General features: G+C 57.0%; 1 protein-coding gene across 5 annotated transcripts in view; it reads right to left on the bottom strand.

Moving 5' to 3' along the window:
- Nucleotides 1-15,005, bottom strand: part of TMPRSS2 (transmembrane serine protease 2) — a 32,553-nt gene extending 17,548 nt beyond the window's left edge. The window contains exons 1-5 of one of the 5 annotated variants that reach the window (XM_036350387.1): nt 14,836-14,907; nt 12,155-12,218; nt 6,818-6,888; nt 3,730-3,952; nt 1,532-1,618 (exon numbers count right to left, since the gene is read on the bottom strand). In XM_036350387.1, the coding sequence (XP_036206280.1) occupies nt 1,532-1,618; nt 3,730-3,952; nt 6,818-6,832 (325 nt within the window). In that variant the 5' untranslated portion in view covers nt 6,833-6,888; nt 12,155-12,218; nt 14,836-14,907. Of the gene's footprint in view, nt 1-1,531; nt 1,619-3,729; nt 3,953-6,817; nt 6,889-6,983; nt 7,006-12,154; nt 12,219-13,299; nt 13,344-14,835 lie in introns of those variants that run through there. The other 4 variants (XM_036350388.1, XM_036350392.1, XM_036350389.1 and 1 more) reach the window with 4 other exon arrangements.
- Between the last annotated feature and the right edge of the window lie 1,802 nt (nt 15,006-16,807).

The raw sequence follows: 16,807 nt of genomic DNA, 5'->3' as shown, positions 1-16,807 counted from the left end.
TTCATTTAAGGAGGGGCTGTGTCCTAGCTGCAACATAGCAAAGAAAACGGGGCTGCAGCCAGGCCGGATGCTCAGTAGGTGAGAGTCGTCCCGATAAGCCAAGGCTGCAGGTTCGATCCCCAGTCAGGGCGCATACAGGAAGCAACCAGTGAAGGCATCAATGAATGGAACAACACACTGATGTTTCTTTTTCTCTCTCAAATCAATGGATAAAAATTATTTTAAAAAATCCTTAAAAAAAGAAAAGGAAACCGGCCGCAGGCCAGCAAGGCAGAGCCCCTAGTCAGGCTCCTCTCAGGCCAGGGGAATGGCTCCCGGCCTTCGATTCGGGCAGACTCCACGCCCTCTCTGCCCCACAGGTGACTCCCATGGGCCCTCAGCTTCTGGGAAAGGCCTGGCAGCAGGAGGAGGGCAGGCTGGCCTGCAGCCACCACCGTGTCACAGGGCACCAGGTGGGGCCCAAGGCGGGGAGCCTGTGCTCAGAGTGCCAGGTTGCACCCAGTGCCCCAAACCACTGGGTAAATGTGGAATGTCAACACCTCGGAAACGGCACGGGCTGTGACCATCCTCAGATTAGGAGGAAGCATGCAACCCAGGCCAGGAGGCTGCCTGCTTCCAAGAGTGGTTATTTGTGCACCGTCACGGCTAAACGGGAGCAAAGAGAAGCAGCTCGCTATGTAAGAGGGACACTCAGGAAGGGCTGAGGGAGGGAGCTCCGGCCCAGACAGCAGGGCCACGAATGCTCAGCACCCAGCGCCAGCCGAACACCCAGGGCCAGCCCCAGCCCCCCGCCCCCAGGGCTAGCCCCAGCCCCCCGCCCCCAGGGCCAGCCCCAGCCCCCAGCCCCCAGTGCCAGCCCCCAGCCCCCAGCACCAATACCAGCCTCAGCACCAACCCCAGCCATGCACCCAGTGCCAGCCCCCAGCCCCCAGCACCCAGGACCAGCCACAGCCCCCAGCGCCAGCACCTAGCACCAATACCAGCCTCAGCACCAGCCCCAGCCATGCACCCAGTGCCAACCCCAGCACCCAGCACCAACACTAGCCCCAATACCAGCCCCAGCACCCAGTGCCAGCCCCCAGCACCTAGGGCCAGCCCCCAGCACCAATACCAGCCCCACCACCAGCCCCAGCCATGCACCCAGTGCCAACCCCAGCACCTAGGGCCAGCCCCCAGCACCAATACCAGCCCCACCACCAGCCCCAGCCATGCACCCAGTGCCAACCCCAGCACCCAGCACCAACACAAGCCCCAACACCAGCCCCAGCACCCAGCGCCCAGCCCCACCACCAGCCCCAGCCATGCACCCAGTGCCAACCCCAGCACCCAGCACCAACACTAGCCCCAACACCAGCCCCAGCACCCAGCGCCCAGCCCCACCACCAGCCCCAGCCATGCACCCAGTGCCAACCCCAGCACCCAGCACCAACACTAGCCCCAGCACCCAGCGCCCAGCCCCAGCGCCAGCCGAGCACCCAGCGCCTGGCCTCAATCGCGCCCTCTCCGGAGTCAGGGGCTGCTCCCCACTTACTGAACTTCCAGAGCAGGAGAGCGGCCGCCACTGCCCCGGCGAGCACGGCCACCAGGGCCACGGTGATGCACAGCACTTTCTTCGTCTCTGAGAAAAAGAAACACGTGCACAATTCATTGCGGAGGCTTTTGAAGTCACGCTCTCAGACTCGATCCATTACCTGTATAATATCACATATCCAAAAATAATTCCTCATGCACTTAAAAATGTGACTTTCAAACGCATATCCTGGGAGGTCTTCATTGTTCCATAGCACTAAACGTTATGCTAGAGCAGAAAGCCATGATGCGAAGCAGGGGTGGGGAACGTCTGCCCACGGGCCGTATAAGACCCTCGAAATCATTTGGTCGGGCCCTGCCAAGGCACCCCTCTCCAGCTCCCCCCCCCCCCCCCCCGGCCAGGACTAGAAATTCAATAAACCTAGGAGCTTTTTTCACAGGAGGAGGCAGCCGATCAATGATTCTCTCTCATCACTGATGTTTCTGCCTCTCTGAAATCAATAAAACATATTTAAAAAACAAAAGACTTTGGAAAAGGAAACCAATGTTCTCTAGTCAAAACGAACTGACGTGCCACTGTGGGTCAGAGCGTAAGCCACAAGTGGGGTGGACAGGACCACACGCCCACCCCCACCCCCAATTCCTACAGGGAGCTTTCATTGGAGGAAGGAGGAGAGGTGGAGGGGAGGGTGAGCAGGACACATTTAAACAGACCCTCCGACCCCCTTCGTTTATTCAGGAGGACACCGGGCTGGGGAGGGCGCGGCGAGGGGAGACCTGGTGCACCCAGAGGTACACATCAGTGCTTCTGGGCTCCGCCGGGCAAGTCCAGCTCTGGAGCCCAGAGATCAGGACTAGGGCTCAAAGCCGCGCCTCTGGCCTTTGTTTTGTTAAAGCATTCTGCGAATTCCACAGTCTGCTCTCAACCTGTGAACTGTGACAGGCTGAGGCTCACCTGGGGAGCCTGGTAACCACCCAGACCCTGATGCAGATGGGGAGAGGGAGGCCTGGCTGTGCAGCTTTAACAGGCTCCCAGGTGAGGCCAAGGTCACCGGTCCGGGAGCGCCAAGTGCCACCCTGCCACCTTAGCCGACAGGGATTACGTCTTGGGCAGGCAGAGCGGCGTGAAAGAGGCCGCTCTCCCTGGGGAAATTCCAAACAGCCAGTCCTACCCATTGGCCAAGGATAATCTTTTCCCTTGGGCGACTTCCATGTGTGTCACTTTATCTAAGAAAAACACAGCTTGCCTGGCGAGTTAGGGAATATTAAATTGGGGAGGCCTGACCTCTCGAGTGTGTGGCGGGCGATCTGCCCAGCTCTCGCGAGGAGCATGCGGGCAGCGGCTCCCCTGGTGTTACCTTTGCTGGGCAAGTGCTTTGGAATCAGCGTCCGCTCCGTCCAGAGTGCTGGTTTGCCCCTGCATCTGTTGTTGAGTTTAATCATAACTTACTGTCCCTTTACCTTCATCCTCATCCACTTAGTCTATTGTTGATTCAGCCCTGCTGTTTCTGGTGTCAAGGGTTCCCACCACAGGCTTGTTGACCCTCATTCTCCAAAATCTACTGAAGGATGTGTACACATTGTGCTTCAACGGGAAATACCACCGATGGCAATGGCTATTGCTACAGCAACGGTTCTCAACCTGTGGGTCGCGACCCCTTTGGGGGTTGAATGACCCTTTCACAGGGGTTGCCTAAGACCATCAGAAAACACATATATAATTACATATTGATTTTGTGATTAATCACTATGCTTTAATTATGTTCAATTTGTCACAATGAAAATACACCCTGCATGTCAGATATTTACATGACGATTCATAACAGTAGCAACATTACAGTTATGAAGTAGCAACGAAAATAATTTTATGGTTGGGGGTCACCACAACATGAGGAACTGTATTAAAGGGTTGCGGCATTAGGAAGGTTGAGAACCACTGTGGTAAAGCAAACAGATACATTGAGTCCAAGAATGGCCCTTGTACTCCGAGAGGCCCCGGGGCAGAAGGTGACACCTGGCAGCTGACAGCTGACACGGGGAAGGGCAGGGCGAAGGGTGAAAGGAAAGGCATGTTATACAGCCCAGCCCCAAGCAGAGGAGAGTTGGCCACAGAGCTGATGGGAGCGGAGAGCCCACTAGAGAAGGCCGACCCCAAACTTGGGGTCCAGTATAGGAAATAAATGAAAAACAGGTTCCTACTTGAGGTGCACAGTGTCCTCGATGGGGACTTGGGCTGCGTGCGGACAGCAGGTGTCGAGGTGTTCGTCAGAACCCTGGAGGCATACTGGGGCACCGTGGGCGGGTAGTAGGGAGCTGGATACACCACGTAGGCACTGGGGTCCACAGAGGGCCGTGGTGGGTACAGGTTTTCGGGCTGGTACCCATGGTTTTCGTAGTAAGGCCCAACACCTGGTGGTAATCCCTAAACAATAAAAAAGAAGATGAATAATATGCAACCCTAATGACTCTAATTATACCAAAAGCCAACCTTACCTAGGAGAAAGGCTAACCAAGTTTTCAATTAATATTCATTTCCTTATTGAGGTACTAGAGGCCCGATGCACGAAATTCATGCAAGGGGGAGGGGGCAGGGGGTTGGTCCCTTCCCCGGCCTGCACCCTCTCCAATCTGGGACCCCCTCAAGGGATGTCCGAATGCTGGTTTAGGCCCCATCCCGCCTGAACTGACAGTCTGATATCCCTCTCACAATTGGGACCGCTGACTACTAACTGCTCGCCTGCCTGCCTGCCTGATTGCCCCTAACTGGCCCCCTGCTGGCCTGGTTGCCCCCTAACTGGTCCCTTGCTGCCCTGGTCGCCCCCTAACTGCCCCCCTGCTGGCCTGGTTGCTCCCTAACTGCTCCCCTGCCAGCCTAATCACCCCTAACCGCCTCTGCCTCAGCCCCCGCCACCGTGGCTTTGTCTGGAAGGAAGTCGGACATCTGGAAGATATCTGGTCGACCCGGTCTAATTAGCACATTACCCTTTTATTAGTATAGATAATTGACATGTAATATTATATTAGTTTCAGGGGTACAACATAATAATTTGATATTTGTACAAATTGTGAAAATGATTACCACAATAAGTCTAGTTAACTTCCATCACCATACATGGTTAAAAATTTTTTTTCTTATGAGAACTTTTAAGATGTATTTTTTTAAGAGCTTTCAAATGTGCAGTACAGTATTGTCACTACAGTTACTGTGCTGCACATTCCATCCCTGGGACTTTTTACCTTCTAACTGGAAGTTCGTACTTTTTTGACCCCCTTCACCCATTTCACACATTCCTTTATATATATATATATATATATATATATATATATATTATTGATTTTTTACAGAGAGGAAGGGAGAGGGATAGAGAGCTAGAAACATCGATGAGAGAGAAACATCGATCAGCTGCCTCCTGCACATCTCCCACTGGGGATGTGCCCACAACCCAGGCACACGCCCCCGACCGGAATCGAACCTGGGACCCTCCAGTCCGCAGGCTGACGCTCTATCCACTGAGCCAAACCGGCTTCGGCCACACAGTCCCTTTTTAAGAAAAAGTGTGGAAGTCTGGGAATGAGTCAATACCATGAGAATGGGGTACAAAGTTATCAACTAGCGATACCAGAATTATGAATAGACCCATTAAACAGAGTGACACGTGAGTGAGAGGTTACCAAATTTACCTATGCATGTTACTTGCAAATTCCTTTTGTATCTCCTCTTCTCTTATAAAAGTATATCACGTGTACTCACCATCTCTTATTAAAGGTCCTGTACCTGGTTTACAATTGGGGGCTGCTTAGCAGTTCTGCCTAAATAAAAACTTCCTTATGCAGCACACATATTTTGTGGAGAGTCTGTGGATTTTCTGGGTCCAAAAGTGGAAGGTACGGCCCCAGCCATCGAATTTTATTCTCAGCTGCAGCCTTGGGCTGGTTTGTATTCTTAGAAAGCCCTTCTCTTTCTACTTAAAAATTGCCTCTCCAGGCCCAGCCAGGCAGCCAATCAATGATTCTCTCTCATCATTGATGTTTCTCTCCCTCTCCCTTCCTCTCTGAAATCAATAAAAATATATTTTTTAAAGATTGCCTCTCCAGGTCTACCCTTCAAGACCTCCCCCCCTCCCCCCCGGCCCCGCCACACATCCCTCCCAAGCAGCCTTCAACCCTCAGAGCCTCACCATGTCAGCACCTTCAGTCACCTGCTGGCTGGGAGGTCCCCAGGCAACCTTTCTTCCCCTGGTTAATTTCTCCCCTCAGGTCTTGTTGATTGTGATCTCAGAGAGGACCCGTACTCTGAGCAGAGGCAACTCAACGCTTGGAATTTTAAACGGAGCCTTCAGGGACATGTGATTATGAAGAAGTGAGCCAAATGCAGGCTCCCAGAGTCCACCTTCCCTTAATAACTCACCAATGCTCCCCTTCTAAAGTCTAAAGAGTATAAGTCTAAACCAAGCAGCAGGCAGAGAGAGAAAACGAGATGTAATCTCCCGCCAGAGGCAAAGCAAGCGGCACGCGTGTCCGGCCCTATCGGAAGCATCTGAGAACATGCCGTCCACCAGGAAAGGCTGCAGCAAGCACGGCATCCGTCCTGGCAGATTCCCGTGCCGCGGACTTGGAATTTAAAATGGACCAGGAATATATACACCAGTAGCAACTAAGGGCGGGGGAGCAACGGGTCTATTTTCCATATGCAGGACCTAGAAAACTGTTAGTAACCACAACTCTTCACTAAAGAGTTATCCCAGGAAGAAGATGAACCTGTGAGATACGATGGCGAATGAGGGAAGTGCATCTGCCTCCAGTGGGGGGTTCCAGGGAGAGAGAGAGCCAGCCCAGCACCCCCGTCAGTGAGGACCTGTCCCAGTGTATCAGGAGCGAGGCTACACGACCGTCTGCTGGCCCATCTTACCCCTCTGAGCACCATCCTGCCCCCATCTGTACCCACACCACCCCTGTCCTGCCCCACTCCCACCCTTAGGGCAGGACGAGAAGAGGCCAAGGTGAGAACCCTCCTCTCCCCACACCCACCCAACAGCTTCAGGACTCTTCTCTGAGCAGCTGCTGTGGGGCCACGCCCTGCCTCCCGCTCACCTGTGATGTACAGAAGGCCGCGACCAACCTCCACGGAGCACACACAGTCCCGACAAACAGCACTTAATGTGCTGACCTCCCTCCCTTCCTCCTGCCCCCCCCGCCCCCCCACCTCCCCCCCACCCCCCCACCGGGAACTACCAGAAGGAACGAGGGAGCAAGGAAAAGCGCAGGCACTCGGCAGTCCACCACTTACTGAGTTTAACGCCATCCTGACTCCGTCAGCAGCATCAGGTAACGGGAGGTATTTGGGACGTTCAAGATGACCTAGAAGAAAGGATGACAAGACTGTGATCTTTCCATACCAGTCAGTTTCCAGATCAGTTGAGAAAGAACTAGAAAACTGTCCAGGTGAGAGCTACCTCTCTCCAGAACAGGCCGCCGAGTCCTCCCCTCAGCTGCCACTGCAGGAGCCCGGGGCTGCAGCTCCCGCCAGCCAGGAGGCCAGCCGGCGAGGCGACCTCCACCCACAGGACAATCCAGGGACTGAAACACACAAGGAGGCTCGGCCTCAAGTGCAGCAGAGGCGACAGGTGGGCACACACCTGGAGTCAACTCCTGGCAGGTCCACTCCCTGGGCCAAAAGTAAACCTCTCTAAACCTCAGGCCGAGTGGACACAGTCACCGGGCAGTGCCGGGCACCGAGTGACAGTGGGCATCCATCTATCCGACGAGACCTGGCTCGCACCTGCAGAGAGAGAGCGCCCAGCGGCACGAGGAAGCAGCCCACACCGGAGCAGGTGGCCTAGAACGTAGTGCCGAGTAGAGGCCACACCTGGCTTCTTAACTAAGCCATATGGAATCTTCCATTTCTTAATAAACACACATGTAAAAAAAATCTGTGAAACACATCCACACCCACCCTAGCCTAAATCCTGAGAGGAAATTCAGAAGTCATCTTCTGGGCGGTTTCTAACGAAAAGGAAGCTCTGGGTCACTTGTCTGCTGTCTGTGAGGCGCTCACAGTAATCGCTAGAAAGACCGTCAACACAAAGCTCTGTGGGAAAGCCCCTCTGACCTCACTCGCCCTCCTGGGGGCAAATGAGGGCTTTCACCCGCCCTCCCTGCTTTCTGGCAACGACCAAAGAATGCTTCGAGGAATGGCTTCTGCCATCATGCGGACACAGACCGTGTCCCAGTGAGACAGCTCTGGGCTTCAAGGCTGGGACCAGGTCCGGAGGTGTTCCATCTGCACGGTGCCTGGCACGCAATAGGCGCACAGCGGCAGCAGGCACGTGGGTAAGCCCAGGGCCTCTGGGGCCAGCTTCTGGGTCCTGACCCAGCTCGGTCTTCCACAGGCTGTGACTGGGACAAGTCAGTTAACGCTTCTTTGCCTCAGTTTCCCCATCTGCAAAAGGAGGTACAGTAACGCCCACTCCAGGGTCGTCGGGGAATGAGATGAGTTGATGCTAGTGACGCTCTCAGTGCCTGGCACACAGTAAGTGCTACATACATTTCTGCTTTAAATAAAAGCGATTGTAAGGCTGATAAATGTTGAGCAGCCAGTTGGGGCGCTCAGCATGGCATCTGCAATTTGCCTCTGGTAAGCTACGGGCATGAAACCCACCAGCTCTGAAAACACAGGGAGGAGGAAGAGCCTGCTCCAGCAACCGCTGCCCTGCTGTCTCCTGAGCAGAATTGCCATCTGACTTATGAATCTAACAACAGCAGCGTGCTCTGAATAAAACAGGAGGGTGGTTTTTTAATCTTGGGAAACCTCGTTGACTAGGTCCCCCCAAATGCACCAGATTGTCCATTTACTCTTCATGTCAGGATAAAACCTAAGAACCAGGTCACGTTGATAGCGCTGAGGCTTTTGTACGATTAAAAAGAAGTCAACAGCTTTCCAGGTAAGAGACAAGAGAACTGTTCTATACACGGGGGGAGGGATCCCATTTAGGGTACATATGACATTTAAGCCTTTAAACGGCGCGATTATCACATATTCATATACCTTCCCTGCCTCTGCCCCGTGAAGCAAAAGCCTTCTAAAACGACATCCGCTCAGTAAACTCCACTCCGCTCTAGCCTAAGCTGGACTAAACTCGTCACCTTCCTGAGATTAATTAGAACAGAGTCCGGCTGAGCGGGCGTTCTCACCCCTCCGGTGGCTCTGCTCCCTGCGGCGACCGCGATGGGGGGGGGGGGGGGCCTCTGAGCCAGCTCCCCAGTTACAGGTGTGGATGAAGTTTCAGGAAATGAACATTCGATCCACTGGCGGCTTTCCCAGGTGAGGAGCCCTCTGAAAAGAGTGAGGCATCGGTGCTCAAAATCCAGGCTTCCTGTTCATTCCAGATCCCTAACAGCGAGACGAGGAGGCCGGAGAGGAAGCGCGGGGAGCCACGGCCATGAATGGTCCACTGAGAGCCCAGGGACCCAGAACGAATGCAGCGTGTCCCGTCTCATCCAGCCACCCACGGCCCACAAAGCCTCAGACCCAAAAGCACCCAGTGTGCCCCGATCAGCTCCCCGACTGTGGAGGAGAAGACGAGGGTCGCGATGCCTAGGATCTCCTCTGGCCCAGAAGGGACCAGATTTTCCCGGTGGAACGGGGTCCGGAAGGAAACCCGCAGATCACCTTCGGTCCTGCTCCTCTTCAAACGGCAAGTCCGAGCGCGCCCACGCGGGATAGCGAGTCTGTTTTCTGAAAGTAGCCAGGCAACCTAGAGACGGCACTGTGCCACCAATGGCCTCTCGTGCCCTTTAAAGGACACCGACGATTGTTCTTCCCTCTGAACACCAGCCACAATGAAGCACTTTTCCTTTAAGTGACAAAAAAGCGAATATGCCTCCGAGCTCCTAACCGGCCGGCTCCTCGTCCACTGCACACAGCAGAGCCCGGTCGCTTCGGTCCACTGTGGGCCTCCTTTCAGGGAGCTGAGTCACGCCCGAGTCACCTGCGGCCCTGCGGTAAAATCCTAGCGGCACCCCACGACAGAATAACAAAGCTGGTCCCGAACAAGCATCATCTCTTCTCGGGTGTCTGTCCTCTGGACACCTCTGCCTACATTAGCTAGAGGCCAGTTGGAAAAACCACCAAACTAATGCAAATCGGCTCAGTCTCAGAGATGCAGCCAGGGGGTCAGGTGTTCCCTACAATGAAGGGTCCGCTGACTTCACCTCACACTCCCCTTCAGGCATGTGCTGTGGTGCAGCCCCCCACTGGGCGCCTTCCGGGGGTCACAGGTGTGACGCACCGATGGGGCCCGGGGGTCACAGGTGTGACGCACCGATGGGGCCCAGCTTCCTGGACCTCAGAACCGGTGTCCCTTCTTCAAATGCCAAAGCAAGCAACGGCAGGAGACACTCCCCATCCAACGAGCAAACGGCCCCCTTATGCCTCAACCGCTGCACAAAACCACCTTATACACAAGGATGCTCTCATGCCTGTTGGGGACAGCGCACACTGCTAAAGTTAACAGCGTAGATTTAAACAGCAGTTCAACACAAACAGTATAAGGCGGTCAGACAAATGGCATATTCAGTGATGGGGGGGGGGGGGAGAGAGAGAGAGAGAGAGAGAGAGAGAGAGAGAGAGAGAGAGAGAACCCCTCAGGAGAGGCACTGCAGCATCCAAGTTTCTTTTTCAATGAATGCCTCATTGTCCTGACAGACCTTTTAGGGCAGGAACTGGGTGTGGTCCTTTATTATTATTTTTAAAATCTAGCTGGTATCATACAAAGAAACTGTTCCGATATATTTTGAGTTCCAAAGGCCAAATGAGTAAGAGGCAACGTAAGGGTGAGAGAGCCGGAGAGCCTGCACCTGGACAAAACCCCGCAGGTCCAGGTGTGCAAAACGGAGCCACGCCCAACAGGACAGACGGGTCCAGGCCTCTCCAGGAGGGAGTGTGCAAAGGCCACTGGCTGAGGTTTAGGGAACTGGCCCAGTCGGTCTGTGAAATGCGGCTAACACATGAGCAGGTTGCCGCCAGGAGGAAGTGTGTAAGTTCCCAGCGCCATGCCCAGCCGTGATGAGCACTCCGTGGTAACAGTGACAGGTGCTAGGATTTCCCTCCCGGTATCCAAGGGGCTGTTATGTGGAGAGGGACTCCATTTGTGCAAATCCAAAGGACAAAACCAGGACCAAAATAGTCAGAAATATCAGAAAGCCAAGTTTCACTCAACCCAGGGAAACCATGTTCAAATGGTTTCCCAACTGGGTCGTCTTGGAAAGAGCAGAGTTCTCACACTTAAGACTGTTTGATCCAATACTGGAAGCTCATTACTCAAGAATATTCTAGAACAGACCTGGGGAGGGTGTAGCTGGGAGGCCAGACATCATGATCGTGTATGCTGTGTGGTCGGAAACGAGAAGGAGGAACACTAAACTCGTCCCTAGAAAACCCAGTTCAAGGGCTGGAATGAGGTCAGCTGCGGCATCCTGCCAGGAAGGCCCCTTGGAAGGCAACGACCTTAAAGGGAACCTGACACTGGGTCTCAAGCCACACACGAACCAACAATAATAAAGACCGCGCTTTGTTCCATCTTCCAATTCGGCTCTCACTGGGAAATATTTATCTAACTAACGTCCACTGGCCGGCCATCGCCATGCCCGCTCCTCTCAGCCCTCCTCAGGCGCCCACTCTCCCGGCTGTTCTGTCCTGGCGTGAACCTCCAGACATCAGCAGCCACAGCCGCGAGCTCGCAGAGCCCTCCGAACATTTTCCTCTCTGATTGCATTCCTGTACTATCCCCCTCGTGCACGCACACATCCCCCATTGATGCCTGATGCCTGACCACCGTCTATTCTATACACACAGACCAAGTGCCTGGAGATGGTCACCCAAAGCAAGTCCCTTCCTCCTCCTCCCTGGCTCGCCTCTAATAAGAGCAAAAGCCTGTCTTTGAGTCACTTCCCTTCTTCCCACGCCAGTTTACAATCCAAGTGACTGCCCGCACCCTCCCCAGAAAACCACTGCCTGCCTTTCTCCCAAGGCGCTTCTGCCGCCGCCTGTGACATGTCCCCCGTGTTCCAGTTCCTCTTCCAACCACTGTCCGGGGTGAGGACAAGCCAGTCCCAGGCTGCCTGACCTCAGACTCCTCCTCTAGACGGTCTCCCAAAACTGCTTGTGTGATCAGCCCCGGCCTCGGCTAGTCTCGGGGATGGTGCATGTAGTTGGATGTCGCCTTCCTTATACCAGGGCCCATCGCCCTGGGGACTTGCAAGCCAGAGCTCCCCAAGATGGCCTGCGGTGCTCCCCTACCCCAAGCGGAGCCGAAGGGGCTCACCAAGCCCAGCCCAGGGCAGATCTCTGCTCTTAGGTCCTGACACCTTTGTACCCAAGCCCCGAGGCCACCTGATGTTCTGAGGCAGACCCCACCTCAGAGCAGGTACTCTGGAGAGTAAGGAGGGGTCCAGCGAGTGTGGGAAGGGGGACCCCTCTGGGGGTCCAGAGCAGTGGGAGAGAACAGAGGTGGGAAAGCCTTGAGGGCCTTGAATGCCCCTCCAGACCCCTCTCCCCCTTCCTCCCCAGCAGGCATGGCTTCCAAGCCTTAAGTAACCCAAACCGACCATAAATCAACCTGCTCACCTTGCCTTTCTGCTTCCAGGCCCAAGGCTTAGACTTGAGAGGCAGTTCCCAAACCGCGAATTTTCTGTAAGGTTTAGAGAAATAGACTCGCTGCTTCCAGAGTCTAATGCAGTAACTGAACCAAGGCAATGACCCCATACTGTGACAAAGCTCCCCCAGGACTCCATCACCAGCCCGGGTCCTGGTCTACGCTTCCTGGTGGACCGCCCCCTCCCCACAGGCTGGACCCAGAGGCAGTCAGTGCGCCTGGAAGAGGACGATTATCACGGGCATGCTGTCCTGCGCATGTGACTAGGCTGCACCATCCACAGGACGTTTCACCAGCGTCTTGTCCCTCGATGCCTCATCACCCAAGGAGGTCAGCCCCTGAGGAGTCCCTCTGGGGTCACTCTGGAAGGGGTCAGCACACATCCCAGGGGGGACATTAGTCCGGCCTTTTCACCTGAGGCCCCCAGGCCTGGCCTCAGCTCCCCTTTCTCCTCTCTCCTCTGGCTTTCACACATGCAAACCTCCTGGAGGAAGGCAAGGGAAGTGACCCGTGCCAGCCCAGAGCCAGAGGGCCTGCCCTCACCCCCAGTTCTCTCCACAGGGCCTTGGACAGTCACCTCACCTCCCTGCCTCAGCTCCTTCCACTGCATTAAATAGGTAAGGAACGACACCTCGCTAGAAGGAAGTGCCACATGTTTGACTTGCTGTTACTCTAAGACCAGTGCGGCCAAATTTGCTCCTACAGTTCAGGTGACTGGCCGGGGCAGGGCAGCCAGGGTGTAGGTGCCAAGCTCCAAGGCACTCACAACCCTGTTGCTAGAAGGTTGACCTTGGGGGCATCCATGAGAAGGAAGTCACTGGGGACCAAACAAATGGCCAACCTAGGCACAAAGGCCCATGCTGCTCAGCAGTTGCTATTTTTGAAAGACAGAACCAGGTGTGAATGGCCAACCAGGAGGTCCCAGCCCAGCGGACCCACCTCCTGTTTGCTCGCTCAGTTGGAGCCCTTGCCTTCCATTCTAACCTCATCTGCCCAGCAGGGTGGGCTGGGGTGCAGGATGGAGGCAGGCCCCACCTCTGGTAAAGCTGGGGGAGCAGCCAGCAACCCTCTTGAGGGGGATCCCCATCACCTGGCCCACCAGACCCCTCCAACTCACCCAGCAGCAGCAGCAGCCGAGGACCCTGGCTCCCTCAGTGCCTGTGTCCCCAGGTCCCTTGGCCTTGGTCAGCTCAGCCCCACTCCCTGACCCCACCCTTAGTCCCCGGTGGTTGGCTCTTTTCTCACACGTGGGGAGCCCTCCCACCTCCCAGGCAAAGTCAACAACCCTCCCCCACTCTAGGTTTCCTAAATATCTTAGAACTCGCCTTGCTGCCTTTGTAACTTTCCATTCTGTGAGTGACTCTCCACAGCTGTGGGCGCCAGGAGCGCAAGGATCCATGCACCTGTGTCCCTCCTTATTGTAGCGCAGGGACTACCCGGCGAGTTTGAATTGAGGGGTACGCAGCCTTGAGGCTGGGCCCTGGGGAACCCCGCTGACCAGGTCGACCTCGAACGCTGTGCCGTCATTTATTTCCCTCCCAAAGGAGCCACTAGAATTCCCCCGCAGCCTGAAGCCTGAGCACCCGGAAAAGAAATTGGGGGCCACTGCGCTGTGCCTCGGGCAGGGCGGCCCCGCGCGACACCTGCGTGCGTGGGACTGCGGGCACGCACAGGCCCGGGCCTGAGCCAGGGCCGGTGGCCACGTGCGAGCAGGCGTCTGCGATGTGGACGCACCAACTTTGAGGCCGTAAAGCAATTCTCCCGCAGGACCCGAGGGCCGCGGGCAAGGTGCCCACTGCCCGGCTGGTGCGCTTGGCTGCCCGGCCACGGTCCCGGGTCCGGCAGGCGGTGGACCGGAGCGCCCGGGGCCCGGCTTCTCCTGCAGGGAGCGCGCGCCCCGGGTCCAGGACCGCTCCGCCCGACCGGTTCCTGCGGGGCCCGGGGCCGGCGGTGGAGGGGGGGGGCCGGCTCCCGTCGCCGCTACAGGGTCGCCGCGTCGGCTGGGGCGGCGGACGGTCCCTCCCCCGTCCGTGCCTCGCGCGGGACCCTCCGGCGGCCTTTCCCCACCGTCCCCGCCGCGCCGGCCGTATCGCTCCGGGCATCTCAGCGAGTTTCCAGTTTCTCCCGACCCCGGAGGGAACCGAGAAGCAGAAGGAGTTCAGGTAACACTCCGGGGCTGCTGAGATTTTCCCGAAACAAAGAAACGGGCCGACGTACCCCCTTCTTCCTCGTTCCCGGAGGAAAAAGGGAAAAGGCGCACCCCGGCCCCCAGCTCGAGGCCCAGGGGACAGGTGGAGCGGGGCCGGTTCCCACCGAGGGGACCCACCCGAGGGCCCCGAGGCACCCTCGTCCTCGGCCAATTGCCCAGGGACCCCCAGGCAGTCTGCCCCAGCCCCGCAGCCGCGTGTTGCCGGGGGTCTCCGAGCGGCGCGCCCCTGGGCCCCCGGCACATGGCACCCTCCCTGCCCCCACGGACAGCGCTTCGTCCGCTCAACCCCGCGCGCGTCCCGCACCGGCCGCGCTCGCCCTGCGCACACCCGGCTCGACCTGCCGCCATCCCCACCGCGCACGGGTCGCCCTAGCCGACCAGGTTCTCCCTCCTGCGCCCGGGACCCCGCACCCCGCACCCCGCACCCCGCACAGGGACGCTCACCTGCCGCACCCGGGGCCCGGCGCCCCCGCCCCTCGCCCTTCCTCCTGCTCCACGCCTCCCACGGAGCTCGTGTCCTCCTCGATCCCGCGCGGGAGTCTCCGGTCCTCCCGGGCTCGCGCTTTAATCCTGGGAGGCGGCGTCCGAGTGCCCAGGCAACACCCCCAGTGCGGGTCCCAGTCTCCGGGCTCGGGGCGGGGCGGCCGGAGCGCGGGCAGATCCGGGAGGGGCGGGAGGGGGCGGGGAGGGGCGGGAGGCGGTCCCGGGGGGAAGGACCGGGACGCGCTCCAGACCTGGCCCGGGGCGGGGCCCAGAGGGAACTTGGGGACGCTCCCCGGCCCGTCTCCCCGTGGCACGTTAGGGCCGGGGAGGGGAGCGTCTCCCTCCCGGTCCGTTGGACCTCGACGGTTGTGGGCGCTTCCAGCCCGAGGACTCGATTTGAACTAAGGAGGGGATTCCCGGGAACGCCGATCGGGACCCCTGGTAATCCCGGAGCTGCTGCTTCGCGAGCTGCTGTCAACCGCTGCCCGAGCCCTGCCCCCAGCCCTGCCTGGCCCCTGTGTCCTCGGCGAGGCCCTGGGACCGCTGACCCAGGCACGAGCGCCCGAGGACGCCCCCCCTCCACCCCCCAGTCCTCCTGAGCCCCCCTTCTCTGTCTTGGGTCCCAAGTCCCTTCCCCCTCCTCGGGACGTCCCACCGGGGGCGCCAGGAGTCCCCGCCCACCCAAGGCAGGGGACAGGGCCTGAGGAAAGGGAGTGAGATAAACTTTTGGTCTAGCAGGCAGGTTCCCACCCCCACCACTCCCTCCTTAAGTGGCTCTCGCCAATGCTGTTTGCAACACACCCAGTGGGTTGCTTAGGACCGTGGTCGGCAAACTGCGGCTCGAGAGCCACATGCGGCTCTTTGGCCCCTTGAGTGTGGCTCTTCCTAAGCCTTAGGAGTACCCTAATTAAGTTAATAACAATGGACCTACCTATATAGTTTAAGTTTAAAAAATTTGACTCTCAAAAGAAATTTCAATCGTTGTCCTGTTGATATTTGGCTCTGTTGACTAATGAGTTTGCCCACCACCGGTTTAGGATGAGGGGGAAGCCCAGAAAACCTACTTCATTCCGGTCACCTGCTGCTGTGGCTCCCTCCTGGCAGGTTTCCTGGGAGCTGGACTTTCCTGGTAATTCTTCCACCCTCTCCTCTGGCCCTCGCCCCTACATCCACCATAGGGGACTGTGCTGTGCATGCCCCAGTCCTGCCCTCTCTCCTACTGCCCTGTGTCCAGGTTATTCCAAGGAGAAGACCCTCCAAGACCATCTTTAGCAAATAGGTCAGGGCTGTTCTCTCCTGGTGGCAAGTCACTAATTTGCTGTGAATGGTGTGCTTGGAGCCCGTGAGGAATGACATGGGTGTTCCCCAAACCCCCAAGGCCACTACACACCCGGGAGTTGTGAGTCTACGTTCAGCCCTCCTGTGGTGCTTTTTCTCAGCATTCATTCCCTGCTCTTTGGGCAACATTCTGGAATTTTTGTTGGGGTATGCGCACCTCCCGGAAGCAGACCACCAGCTTGGGGAGCCAACCCTACCCAGTGCAGAAGGTGGGCATACGGTCACTTGGCTTAGCAGCTGAATCCTGTTCTCTGCCAGATCCCCGCTTCAGAGATGAACACACCCCACTCTGGCCAGTGAGATGTGGAAGAGAGGGTTCCTGGGCTTGGGGGAGAAGGGGAAAATTTCCCACTCTTCTAAGGAAGTTTCCAGAATCCCCTTTCCTTGTGCCAGGTGGAAGGAGAAGCAAGTGGTCTCTGAGTTGTTGGTTGCCATCTTTCCATCATGGGGAGCTGATTCCAGGTTAAAGATAGCTCCTCTATCAAAAACATAGCATAGAGGCTGGCAGGCATGGCTCAGTGGTTGAGCATTGACCTATGTACCAGAGGGTTCGATCCCCAGTGTGGGGTACACAGGAGGCAGGCAATCAGTGATT

This window comes from Myotis myotis, unplaced genomic scaffold (genome assembly GCF_014108235.1).
Source record: "Myotis myotis isolate mMyoMyo1 unplaced genomic scaffold, mMyoMyo1.p scaffold_m19_p_2, whole genome shotgun sequence".
Taxonomy (NCBI): Eukaryota; Metazoa; Chordata; class Mammalia; order Chiroptera; family Vespertilionidae; genus Myotis; species Myotis myotis.
Note: the sequence above shows the minus strand (reverse complement) of the source record. Positions and strands in the feature narration are given on the sequence as shown.